General features: G+C 30.5%; 1 protein-coding gene across 1 annotated transcript; it reads left to right on the top strand.

Moving 5' to 3' along the window:
* Positions 1 to 841: 841 nt before the first annotated feature.
* Positions 842 to 4,485, top strand: LOC114376183 (serine/threonine/tyrosine-protein kinase HT1-like). The gene is made up of 4 exons (XM_028334153.1): positions 842 to 1,010; positions 1,314 to 2,272; positions 2,567 to 3,022; positions 3,907 to 4,485. The coding sequence occupies exons 2-4, from the start codon at positions 1,607 to 1,609 to the stop codon at positions 4,174 to 4,176; spliced, it is 1,392 nt and encodes a 463-aa protein (XP_028189954.1). The 5' UTR covers positions 842 to 1,010; positions 1,314 to 1,606; the 3' UTR covers positions 4,177 to 4,485.
* The last annotated feature ends 7,956 nt before the right edge of the window (positions 4,486 to 12,441 follow it).

The raw sequence follows: 12,441 nt of genomic DNA, 5'->3' as shown, positions 1-12,441 counted from the left end.
GTAACACTCCCATCCGTACCAATTCCTCCAATAGCGACACTTGGAATCCTCCACTCACCACGTTTCAATCTTTCTTTTTTTTTCATTCATTCATTCATTCCAAAACCAACACACCCGTTTTCTCTGACTTCCTCCTTGTGGTCCCCACATTCCACCACCGCACTACAACCTAACCCCACCCCTCATCATCACCATCTCCCTATGCACATGCATCATCTATTTCATACGACATGTCTTCTATTATCCCCCCAACCCACAACCAAACCTACATACATACCATGCCATACCTTACCTATGATGATGACTCATCTTTCCAAATTCTATAACCGACACACACTACATCTTAGCTCCTCTTGAAATCAATTCTGCGGTCCATTTCCTTCCAAAAATGTTCCAAATATATTCTTTAATATTTTTTTAACGTATTGGTACATGATAATATTATAATATACAAAATGAGTATTTTATATTTAAGGTAACTAAAATTTGAACAATAGATCATTCCATTAAGACACATAACCTACAATCATCACTTTATTTTGAAAGTTGTAGTTGGTATATTATTCTTTAACACATCTCGCTCTATTATTAATGATAATTTATTTAAAAAATAATTAAATAAGAAATAGAATTACCACTGACTGTATTGATCAGTTCATGCAAAATTAATCAAGAAAAATGTGTTAAAAAAAGTGTTGCTGTAAATTTTGGTTTTTTTAATAACAAGTGTTGCTGTAATTTGTGTTCCTCCCAGTAACGTACGGTATAATATCCTTGTATTGACCGTACTAAATATTACACTACTAAAATTAAAAACAAAGAAAGAAAGAAAGAAAGATATCCTCTACAGTCTCCACCTGTCTTTCTCTTTCTTTATGGAAAAAGATGGTATTAGGTGCAGCATTTTTCTATCCTTGCAAATGTAAAAGCAGGTATTGGCAAACAGAAACACCCTTTCTAGCATTGCGATTTGATCTCTCCACCTTGGTGAAAGCCTTGTGAAACATAAGGTAATGCATGCTTTATTATTAGTATTTTGCATGCATCATTTGCTTTACCTTTTTTTCTTCTTTTTAAAATCTGGATTACCCTTATCTGTTAATAGTTTAATGTGTTTGCGATTCTTTTAATACAATAATTGGTCTTTTTTTTTTCTCAGTGGCCATTAGGGACGTAATCATGGTTGTTTCTTCATTATCAACACAAAAATTAGTCATTTTTTTTTGTTGTTGTATATTTTATGGTTTTTGTTCAATTTATTTGTTTTGTTAGATGGATTAATTTATTGACATATCTGTGGGGGGATTTTCCAGGCTTTTACAGAAGGTGGAATTTTGACTAGAAGGGATGTTTGGCTGTTGAGTTTATGGAGGGTCAAGCTCTTTGTTGAATAGTGTTTGTGTTGCCTTTATCTGCAACTTTTAATTGAACCAATCCTACCCTTTTTATGAACATATGAAAAGATCGGTTTTTTGTGGTTCCTCCACTCATTGTTGTTGAAGGGTCTCGCGAAATCAATCAAGTTTTGAGACCTGTTTTCTGGTAGAGGTGTAAGTACAAGATCTTAATAATAAGGATTTTGTACAAAGGAAAAGTTGAGAATAAGATGGGGGAAGATGGTTATTCTTGGATTAGGAGGACAAAATTTTCACACACTGTCTGCCATCGTTTGGATCCTGCTAGGTTAGGCTCTATTCCTATCAGTGTTCAGTCAGAGCAAAAATCAAGGCCTGCTGCCTCAAAGGCTCAGAGACACCCCATAACAAACAAGCAGAGATCTTTGTCACCATTGCCTGAGACTTATCTTTCTGAGGCCTTCAGGGAAGCTAGACATGAACAGAAGAGGTTCTCCACGCCGAATCCCCGGAGGGAAAAGAGGATTATGGGGAAGTTGTTGAACAAAGATTCTAGGGAGACTAAGGAATCAAGTTCAAAGTCACCTTCGCATAGTCCAAATAGGCAAGTGAAGTCAAAGAACCGCAAGGATTCAGCATGGACTAAGCTTTTGGACAATGGTGGAGGAAAGATTACTGCTGTGGAAACAGCTGAAGAGTGGAATGTTGACATGTCTCAATTGTTTTTTGGCCTAAAGTTTGCTCATGGTGCACATAGTCGACTTTACCATGGTGTATATAAGGAGGAGGCTGTTGCTGTTAAAATCATTATGGTACCTGAGGATGATGAAAATGGAGCTTTGGCTTCTCGATTAGAGAAACAGTTCATTAGAGAAGTCACCCTTTTATCTCGTCTTCACCATCAAAATGTCATAAAGGTGATAACATTTTGCCTCCTATTTTTGTATATGCTGATTGCAATGTATATATGCTTAGTCTGGATGCTGTCTTTTATGCCTTTTTAAGTAAGGTTAGCGTATCTGTTGTTTTGTTCTACTTACTGGATTGAATTTAAAACTTTACATCATGTTGAAATATTAAGTTTTAAAAGTATGCATACTACTTTATTCATCCTATCTCATTTATTTTGGTCCAATTTCATATGATATTAAGATGATTTACGAGGATGCTAATTCAGATGCATTTCTTTGTGTGTTTTGATCTGATTACAGTTCTCAGCAGCATGCAGAAAGCCACCGGTTTATTGTATTATCACAGAATATCTGGCGGAAGGTTCCTTGAGGGCATATTTGCATAAATTGGAACACCAAACTGTTTCTCTACAAAAGCTAATAGCTTTTGCTCTGGATATTGCTCGCGGAATGGAATATATACATTCTCAAGGTGTCATTCATCGAGACCTTAAACCAGAGAATGTCCTAATCAACGAAGACAATCACCTTAAAATTGCCGATTTTGGCATTGCATGTGAGGAAGCATCTTGTGACTTATTGGCTGATGACCCTGGCACCTACCGTTGGATGGCACCTGAGATGATCAAAAGGAAATCCTATGGGAAAAAGGTTGATGTCTACAGTTTTGGGCTTATGATATGGGAGATGTTGACTGGAACGATACCATATGAGGATATGAATCCAATACAGGCTGCTTTTGCAGTAGTAAATAAGGTGTGTTCTGTTGTAATTTAAGTCATGTAGTTTTGTAATGTGAATATCTCTCTTTATTTGTCCCTTCATCATTCATTGCCAGAATTCTTTTTAAAAGCCCTGTATTATCCTGGCCTTTAATGGATTGTTCTTTGTGCAAACTGCCTTTGCATTTCTCTAATGCTTGCTAAAGGTTCAGATCCCATTCTCCCACCCCAAAGCCCACTTTGCCATCTGTGGTTTCTTATTGTTTTTTAGAGTTTGAGGTTGTTACAGACCTTTTTGAATGACCAGCATGGAAGAGTAGTGCAAACTAAGCTTCTTACAATTGGTCATTCATTTGGCTTGCAGCTAGACAAGGTATGCTCCGCTAGTGATACTTTTGGAGGAAATCAAACTCTATTGCCACCGAATAATATTCCTACAAGTTTATTCCCATCCTATAATGTACACTACGGTTTATAGCAAAACCAAGTGTTTTGACAGCTGAGAGCCTTTGGTCAAGGCCTCCTTTTCTTAGAAAACAACACGGAGTAGTACAAATTTGATTAATCCATGACTTGGGTTTCCAACTGATTCAAAAGGAAGTCAAATTGAAGTATAAATTTTAATACATACATTAAAATATTTTGTATGCCAATAACTCCTTGAGTGATATAACATAATAGTTAGTAGATTAGAAAGAATAAAGCTTATTTATTTCATAGGATCAACAAATATGCGAAGGGTTTTGCAGCAAACCGCTTAATTTCTTGTTGGTATTTGATTTGCTTGACTCTAGAGTAAATTAATAGTTGGTCAGCTATCTTTTGTTACCATATTTCTTCTCTTGTTTTAAAACTCAAATAACAGAGTTCACGCATAAAGTACTTATATTTCTGTTATGTGTTATCGTGTTTCTTCAGAATTCAAGGCCGGTTATTCCATCAAACTGCCCTCCTGCGATGCGAGCTTTAATTGAGCAATGTTGGAGCTTGCAACCAGACAAGAGGCCTGAGTTCTGGCAGGTTGTGAAGATATTAGAGCAATTTGAATCTTCACTTGCCAGTGATGGAACCCTGAGCCTGGTGCCAAATCCTTGTTGGGATCATAAGAAAGGGCTTCTTCATTGGATTCAAAAGCTTGGTCCCTTGCACCAAAATAGTGGCCCTGTGCCTAAACCCAAATTCACATGAATCTTCCAAGTGTCCTCCTGGCCTGGCTTTTATTGTACACCGGGTCCATTGTAATTAAAAATGAAAGGTTTGTTTTTCAGGTTCTCTGGTTGTGTAGTCACTTTATGACATTCATGTGATAGTATATTGATTTTTAGGCTTGCACATAAAGGTGAAAGCATCTTTTTTTTTGCGAAGTGTGCATACAAAACTTGTACGAAACTCTTGCTTCATGTGTAGTTGGTTGTAGTTGACACTTCACCCCAAAAGTTAAACACTCCTCTTCCACTTTCCTCCCCTTACAAATGAAAATTTATAATTCCGGTGTGAGTGCTGCTTCTTCCAATAGGTAAAAAAGTAGATTCTTTTATGGCTTTTTTTTTTTAATATTTAATACATGTACTAACAATGTAGAGGTTTTATACATTGTCATTTACATAGAATCAACTATGTATAGGAAGTTTTTTTACTTTTATAATAATTATGTTAAAAGTTATATAAAAAATTATTTTGGATTGGTTGCCAGTAATTTTACATGAACAATATATGTTTATTAAACTCCCTTTTATTCGTTACATCATGCACTCAATAGTTTTTCTAATATCGAGATTCTAATTCTACATTTGAAGGGTCAATTGTTTTTTTACTGATGTTCCGAATTATGCAATTCGGAACTAGTGAGATGTTGCGTTCTTGATAGTACTTTGTTTTACCCCCCGCATCTTGCAAATGAGGTTACCATCCATTCTTTGGTTAAATTGAATAGGGGCATGGAATTATCGCTAGGTGATATGAAAGACTAGTAATAAATTTAAGGGTGTTGTTTTCGGCATCCGGCATTTTTGCTAGGACACCTAGCAACATAGGTGAAAGGGTTAAAAGATCCTTCACCTGTTTATTATAAAAGCGTTACAGTGACTCGTTCGTCCGAGTTACTAACCCTTATGCCGCTATGCTTCTTCCTCTTCGTGGTGTCCTTTTTCTGCTTCTTGGTGTTCTCCTTCTTCGTAGTCTCCTTGTTCTTTTGCCTCTTCTTCACCCACACTCATTCTTCACGTGCACTGTTTCTTCTTTCTAGTTGGTGGTGGTGGTGGTTTGTGGTTCTTGCTGGTTTCGGTTCTTCTTCTTAGTTGGGTCATCCTCTTTGAGGTAAGAAGTAGTTATTCGTTCCCAGTTTATGTTTATTGTTGTTGATCTTTTGAATGATTGTATTGATTTTCGATGTTGATGTTGTTAAATGATTGTATTCGTTCCCTCTTTAAGTTGTTATTAGTTTGATGTTGTTGTATTGAAGCACTGTAGAAGAAAAAGGAAGAACAAAAATGATGTTTTTTGGGAAAAAAATCATTGACAATCAGTATGAATATCTGTATGGATTTCTTTTTAAATTGTTTTTTTCAATTTTTTTTTTGTTTTCAAATTTTTTTAATTTTTTTGTTGGATTTTTTGTGTAGAATATTTTTTAATTGAAAATATATATTTTTCAATTATTTTTAAATTGTTTTTTAGCGTAATTTTGTTTTGTAATAGTTAGTGTAATTTTATAATTTTTTCTGATTTATTTGTTAAGTATTAATTTTATTTATAAAACCAAAAAAAAATATTTTAGTTATTACTAAGATTAGATTAGATTGTTAAGACTAACATTAGATTAGATTAGATTGCTAAGACTAATATTAGATTAGATTGCTAAAAATAAGATTAAATTGGCCAAAAATTTAATTTTATATATTATAATATTATATTTGTTAAGATACAACAACATATAAACAAACACAACATTTTTATTTAAGTCAACACTTAAACAAATCAACAAAAATAAAAAATAATATTCATACTTATTAGTGATTGTCTTTCCTAGATGCATCACTTTGTTGGTCTATGCTTTTACAAATTTTTCTTTGTACGAAATCACCCATGTTTGACACACATAGTCCACAAACATAGGTTACAGGGAGCAAATCATTTTAAAGTTTTTAAGGTACTCATAAAAAGAACTCTCATATGGACAGTCAACCAAACTCTCCTAAGCCTCCATCACATAATCCCATGCATTTTTTTAAGCAATCAAAATTTTGCATTTTGCCTTTACATTCTTGTCAATGTGAAACAAAGACAAGTTCGTAGTATTCGGGAATACAGTTTTCACTGGATTCATCAAAGACAAATATCTATCGGTGATAATAACCCCAGGAAGTGCATCAACTTTCATGAAAAGATCCTGAAATCGTTGTAAAGCCCAAACAACATTATTAAGACGTTCTTCTTCCAAGTAAGCAAAAGTAGCGGAAAATGTCATTCCTGTTGGTGTAATACCAACAATATCAAACAACGACAGTTTGTACTTATTTGTTTTGTAGGTACTGTTAATCAAGAAAATCAAATTACAAGAATTGATTAATTTTACTGCATCGGGATGACTCCAGAACAAGTCACATACAACATTATCATCCTACATCCTATGTCAGTGAATATATTGATCTCGATCAAGCAGCATCATGAACTGTTGCATTTCGGTGTTACTCTTTCTTATGGAAGACCAATAAGCATGTTTGACATTATAAATTTGTTTGATTGTTGTATAACTATTGGCATTGTGCTCCTTCAACATCAAGGGAATATTTCTTGGCTTCACCATGGACTTCGTCATATCAGCAACAACAATTTTCTCATCTTTAGTCCGTCGACCCGCATATGGATGTCCAACTAATGACTTTATCATTTCATGGTTGTGAACCCCATAAATTAATTTTACCATCCATCCTTCTCCTCTCAAAATTGGCTTCGCACACAACTTAAACGGGCATCCACATTTTCTACTGTCAGTGCATGTTCTTACCAAATCATTCTTCTTAGGTCTATACTCACCACTCCTTTCGCAAGCTATTAACAAAAATAAGGTCCTTCCTCTAACACCAATATTGGTGTCTTATTTCATTATCACGACAACAAATCCAATGTCATGAGCCACCAATTGAGCCTAATGTAAAACTTCATCACGGCTAGCAAACAACTATAATACAATTCAAAAAAGATTTAAGATCAATAGACATTTATGTAATCTAATTATTGTACCAACAACAAATTAGACAAACACCCGAGAAGTATTAAAAGCATCAGAGCAATCAATGTGTTCTACTTTCACGCCAGCATCTTCCTTATTTTCAACATTCATATCAACTTTTTCAGACATAATATTATCATACATCCATTGTTCTACGTCCATCTTAAAAAAATATTTAACAAATTCAATGATAAAAAAAATACAACTTAAAAAAATTATACAATCACTTCATTTGTTATCAATACAAATATAGCTCTATACAAAAATAAAATAAAAATATATTCTACATCATATAACCACATACTATGTTTTTAATACATATCTTCATTAAAATATCATTCAATAAATATCATATAAATTCTAATAAATACATCATTCAATAAAATATCAAATTTGTTTAATTATTAATCACTATAATAAACATGTAAATACATAATTCAGTTAAATGTATAGACAAAATTATTTTAGCAATCTAATATTACTTTTACCAATCCAATTACTAAATTATTTTCAATTAATTACTAAAATAATTTTAAGCAATTTAATGTTAGTTTTAACAATTTTTAAAAGTTTATATATATTATCATTTTTTTTACCAATCTAAATACTAAATACATTTTTTTTTATTTTTTTATATCACTATAAAATAATATCACCAAATCAAAATTTTTAAAACTGCTAAAATTATTACAAAAAAAATTACATTACAAAAAATATTAAATATATAATTCAGAAAATCTTATTTACAATTTTAAAAAAAATTAAAACCTACGGATCAACAATCCGTATGTTTCTAAAAAAATTTCACGTACCTCTTCTTCTCCGGTGACGAATAACGATCCAACTTCACCGTATACTTCTAAACAATGCAATTACCCCATCGGAGATAAAAAAAAAAAACATTTAAAAAAGGAGCCTAACGGAAGCTAATGGAAGCAACTTACAATAAAGAGTGAGATTTGGCGGGGGGAAAAAAGGCGCTACAAAAATGAAAAACAGATGCAGCTATTTATAACTAAAAATATCCTTTTCGAAAATTGTTGGGTGTCCCAGAAAAATGGTGGGTGCCCCAAGCCCTTGCCTAAATTTAAACTCTACAATTGGTTTTTGTTGAAGTTCTATAATTATAATTCTGTAATACAAAAATCACAACTGTAATCTATTTTTTTTGGAATATAATTAAAAAAAATACAAAACACTAGTGAAAATAAGATTCCGGAATTCAATATAACTATACTCCACATGTGATATTATTTCCCAAATTAAACAGTTAAACTACAGGTTTTAGTTTCCGGTAATGATACAGATATTTCGGAAATATTCAACAGAATTCTGAAATATCTAATTCGTAGGCCAGTAAACAAATGGGCAAAACCAGGTAGGTACAAACATTCATCTGTGAGAGGGTGCGTGGTGGGGGTAATTGAGGGATATTAAAAATTATGGAGTGCAGGTAGAAAATTGTGGGGTGCAGAAGCAAAGGTCTCCATGAATTTTATTTTTATTTGTTTAGATTTGGATTCTGATCAGACCTGTCTATACTATTTTATTGAGTGATCCTGTCTAGGAGTCTTTCCATGGGCTGGTAATTCTTTCAATTCTCTCCCATAAAAAAAATATAATATCTTATTTGTTGTTAATAGGATTGTTTTTGAAGAAATATACATGTAAGAAAAACCAATTCTTTTAGAATTTTTATATTCTCTTAGAATAAAAAAATAAAACTATTATTCTTAAAAAAAATACTACAAAAAGATGCAATCATATCTCCCAAATAAAGTGGCTTGTAAGATAGACTTGCAAGTCATAAATCATAATAGACACGAAAAATGGGGGTTGCAAGCGATTTGTGAGCCGCTACATTGCTTGAATGAAGTAAGAATTAGGGAGGAGAAAATTACAGAACAAGAAAGATAAAAGAAAATAAAAGAACATCTCTTTTTTAAACGAGTTAAAAATAGTTATGAAAGAGATTTTGGGATGGTAGGGAAGAGAAACTGAGAGAGGGAGAAAGCGGGTGTTAGGTTTTGTTTTTTTCTTCTTTTTCTGAATGGATTGGACAAAGAGTCCAACTTAGGTTTTGTTTTTATTTCAACTTTATTGAATAATTTTTTATAGCATGAAAAATTAATTTTATATTAAGAAAAATGATAAGAAAAAGTTTAAATTGTTACAGTTAAATATGTTTTTTGCTTGAATAGAAATTATATGATTTTATATATTTATCTTTTATGTTCTATTTCTTCATTCAAATAGATTAAAAAGAACTTTTTTACATTTTTATTTTCATTTATTCAAATAATATATGTTCTTTATTTTTATTTTTTTATTTCTCTTGTTTCTTTTCCTCTTATGCTTTTCTCTATATTTTATTACTCATCCAATATAAAAGTAAGTCTTATATAACAATTTTTTAATTGAATAAAATGATCTAAATATATTTTTAAAATAAGAGCATACATGAGTCATTTAAAAAGAACGAATGGTCGTGAAAGGAATTTGCCTATTGAAATATGCCACATGTTTTAAGAGATAAAAGGAAAATAATAATTATTAATTACAATAATTATTAAGATTAAAAGAATGTTATAATTTGCCAAATATATTTTATCATTTTTAGTTTTTAATTAAAAGATTGTTTTACATTTTCCACTCTAAAATACAGGTTATATTTTAAGGAGGTCAAATACTTATTTAGGAAAAAACCCATTTGCAGGAACTGAATTGTTTGAAATCCTAAAAACAAATTGCATTGGATGATTCTATATTACTGTATTTATTTCTCTTCAAAAAAAAAAAAACTACTATATTTATTTTTATTAGAATTCATCTGCTACTCCCACGTGGAAAATAAAGTTTACGTGCTCTTTCGTATTTTATTGCTGCTTTTGGTGATAGGATGAACATATGAGACATAATGCTGATGTGAGCTACATGAGGTCAGGTTTCATTTATCATTCCCAATTGAAATGACTGATAACAGTAAAACTTAAATGCTACTAGAGTAATTAAGCATGATAGTTTATTTTCCTAATCTCTAGTTAAGCATAAAGTAAAATAAAATTATTTTAAATTATATTATATATCGTTTAACGTTAAATAAATAAATAATCTAAATATTATTTTAAAAATTGAATATATTACTTTTCGCAAACAATTTCAATTAGATATTAAGATGATTATCAATATGATTTTTTAAACATAATATTCAATATAAAAATGTAGAATATTTAGAATTTTGCAAACAAACAAAAATATTTTCTCTTCTAACCGTATGAACTTAATTATTATTTACTTATTAAAAATACAATATCAATTAAATATTTTCAAAATATTATTAGGATGAATTTAATTAATATTTACTTATATTTCAGTCCAAAATATACATGATTTTTTTTTTGTAATGAAGAAAAAATACAACTAAAATATTAGGTACCAAAAGCAGATTTTGACTACTGCTGTTTCTTTATTTATTTATTTTTTTTTTGAGTGGTCGAAGATACTTTATTTATAACTATTAGAAAAGAAATAATTTTATTTTATATATTTTTAGAAATATTTTATTCTCGATTGTTATAATATTTTTTAATTTCTAATAATAATTATATCTTTTAAATATTAAATAATAATATAAAATTATTTTACAGAAATTAAATTGGGACAATAATATGCAATTAGCACGTGATGTTTTTGCTCGCAAAATTTGGAATTGGATCCCTCACAAGTAACTTTGAGATTTTATTATTTATATATAACTCTTTTAATTTATCAGTCTTTTCTAAGTATAATATTTAATCCTGTAAGTGTGTAAGTGTAAGAGACTTCCACTATAGCAAAAAAGAGTAAAAAGTGTTGTCCCGCCAAACTGACTTTTCCCCAAAATCACGTGCAATCATGGTTCCACTTTGGGACCAATACGACAAATTAAATTAATCCATACACTGTCTAGCCAACAAGGTATGATAAGGATCCGGTAGAATAGACATTATAAACAAAATAGCACTAGTATTAAACAAGACCCTGTCAAATTAATTGTGACTTTTTCTTCTAAAATTTTCAGTTTTTAAAGCAAACTAGCCCCCTATGTAATATTGATAAATAAAAACCAGTTGTTCTACGTCATGTGAAAGGTTTAACATGTTGTCAAGGATGCGACTGAACAATAAATATAATTCAGATAAAACCAAATTTAAATCATTAAATATAATTAAGATGCATTTTTAAATTAATTTCAACTATAGGTTTTATATATTGCAATACATGTTATGATGAGAAAAATTCATTTGAGGCAAACCGACCACTTAGTAGAGGTAAATAGGGGTCATGAGTTTAGCTAAAATATCAGTCATTTTAGAGTAGAGGAAATAATTTAAAAATTATATTTTTAAAAAATATTTTTTCTCTAAGGTGTTTATAATTGAAATTTGATATTAAAAATAAAAAATAGTTATTAAAAATATTTTAAAATATTTTTCATTAAATCAAATAAATAATTAAAATTTATTTATATTTAAGTCTATTATATTTAATTGATGACATTTCTTTTGCGTGGGTAGTATATTTTTTAGGGGATTTTGGAATATTTAAAAATAAAACAATAATCAATGAGTAATAATGGACTCGTACTTTAAAACTTTAAACTGACAGCCCACACACGGCAATTAAATTTGCCTTTATATCATGACAGTATGGGATAAATGCCCGTCCTTTTCGTTATAAGACTGCATCTACGATAAGTGACTCGTGGTTAACGTTAATGAATTGTTTAACGATCTAAATGGTGATGCAATGACATACGATTTTGGTGTGTTTATACAAATAAAAATGATTTATTTAATAGGAAAATTTATATTTGATTCTTATCATATAAAAAAATTTTGAATCAGCATTAATCATACAATATGAATATGATTAACCTTTGATATTCAATGAGTTGGAAAAATTCATGGATTACTTGAATGAATACCATTGAAGATGCTCTGATAGGTAGGCAACCTTAGAGATCATTTAGTAAGAGATAATTTTTTGGTTTTCAGAATCACAGGTTAAAAAATTTAGTTTCTCATATTTAATATGTATTTTTTTAAAAATAATATTCTTAAAAAAATGATGTTTTCTAATAATGTTTTTAATCAATTTCTCACCAAAATGTTATCACAAGGGAGGTGAACTTCTTTTTTCGAGCTTAATTTTTCTACTACTATAATAAAAATATTATATTA

The sequence above is a fragment of the Glycine soja genome, chromosome 11, assembly GCF_004193775.1.
Source record: "Glycine soja cultivar W05 chromosome 11, ASM419377v2, whole genome shotgun sequence".
Lineage (NCBI taxonomy): Eukaryota > Viridiplantae > Streptophyta > Magnoliopsida > Fabales > Fabaceae > Glycine > Glycine soja.
Note: the sequence above shows the minus strand (reverse complement) of the source record. Positions and strands in the feature narration are given on the sequence as shown.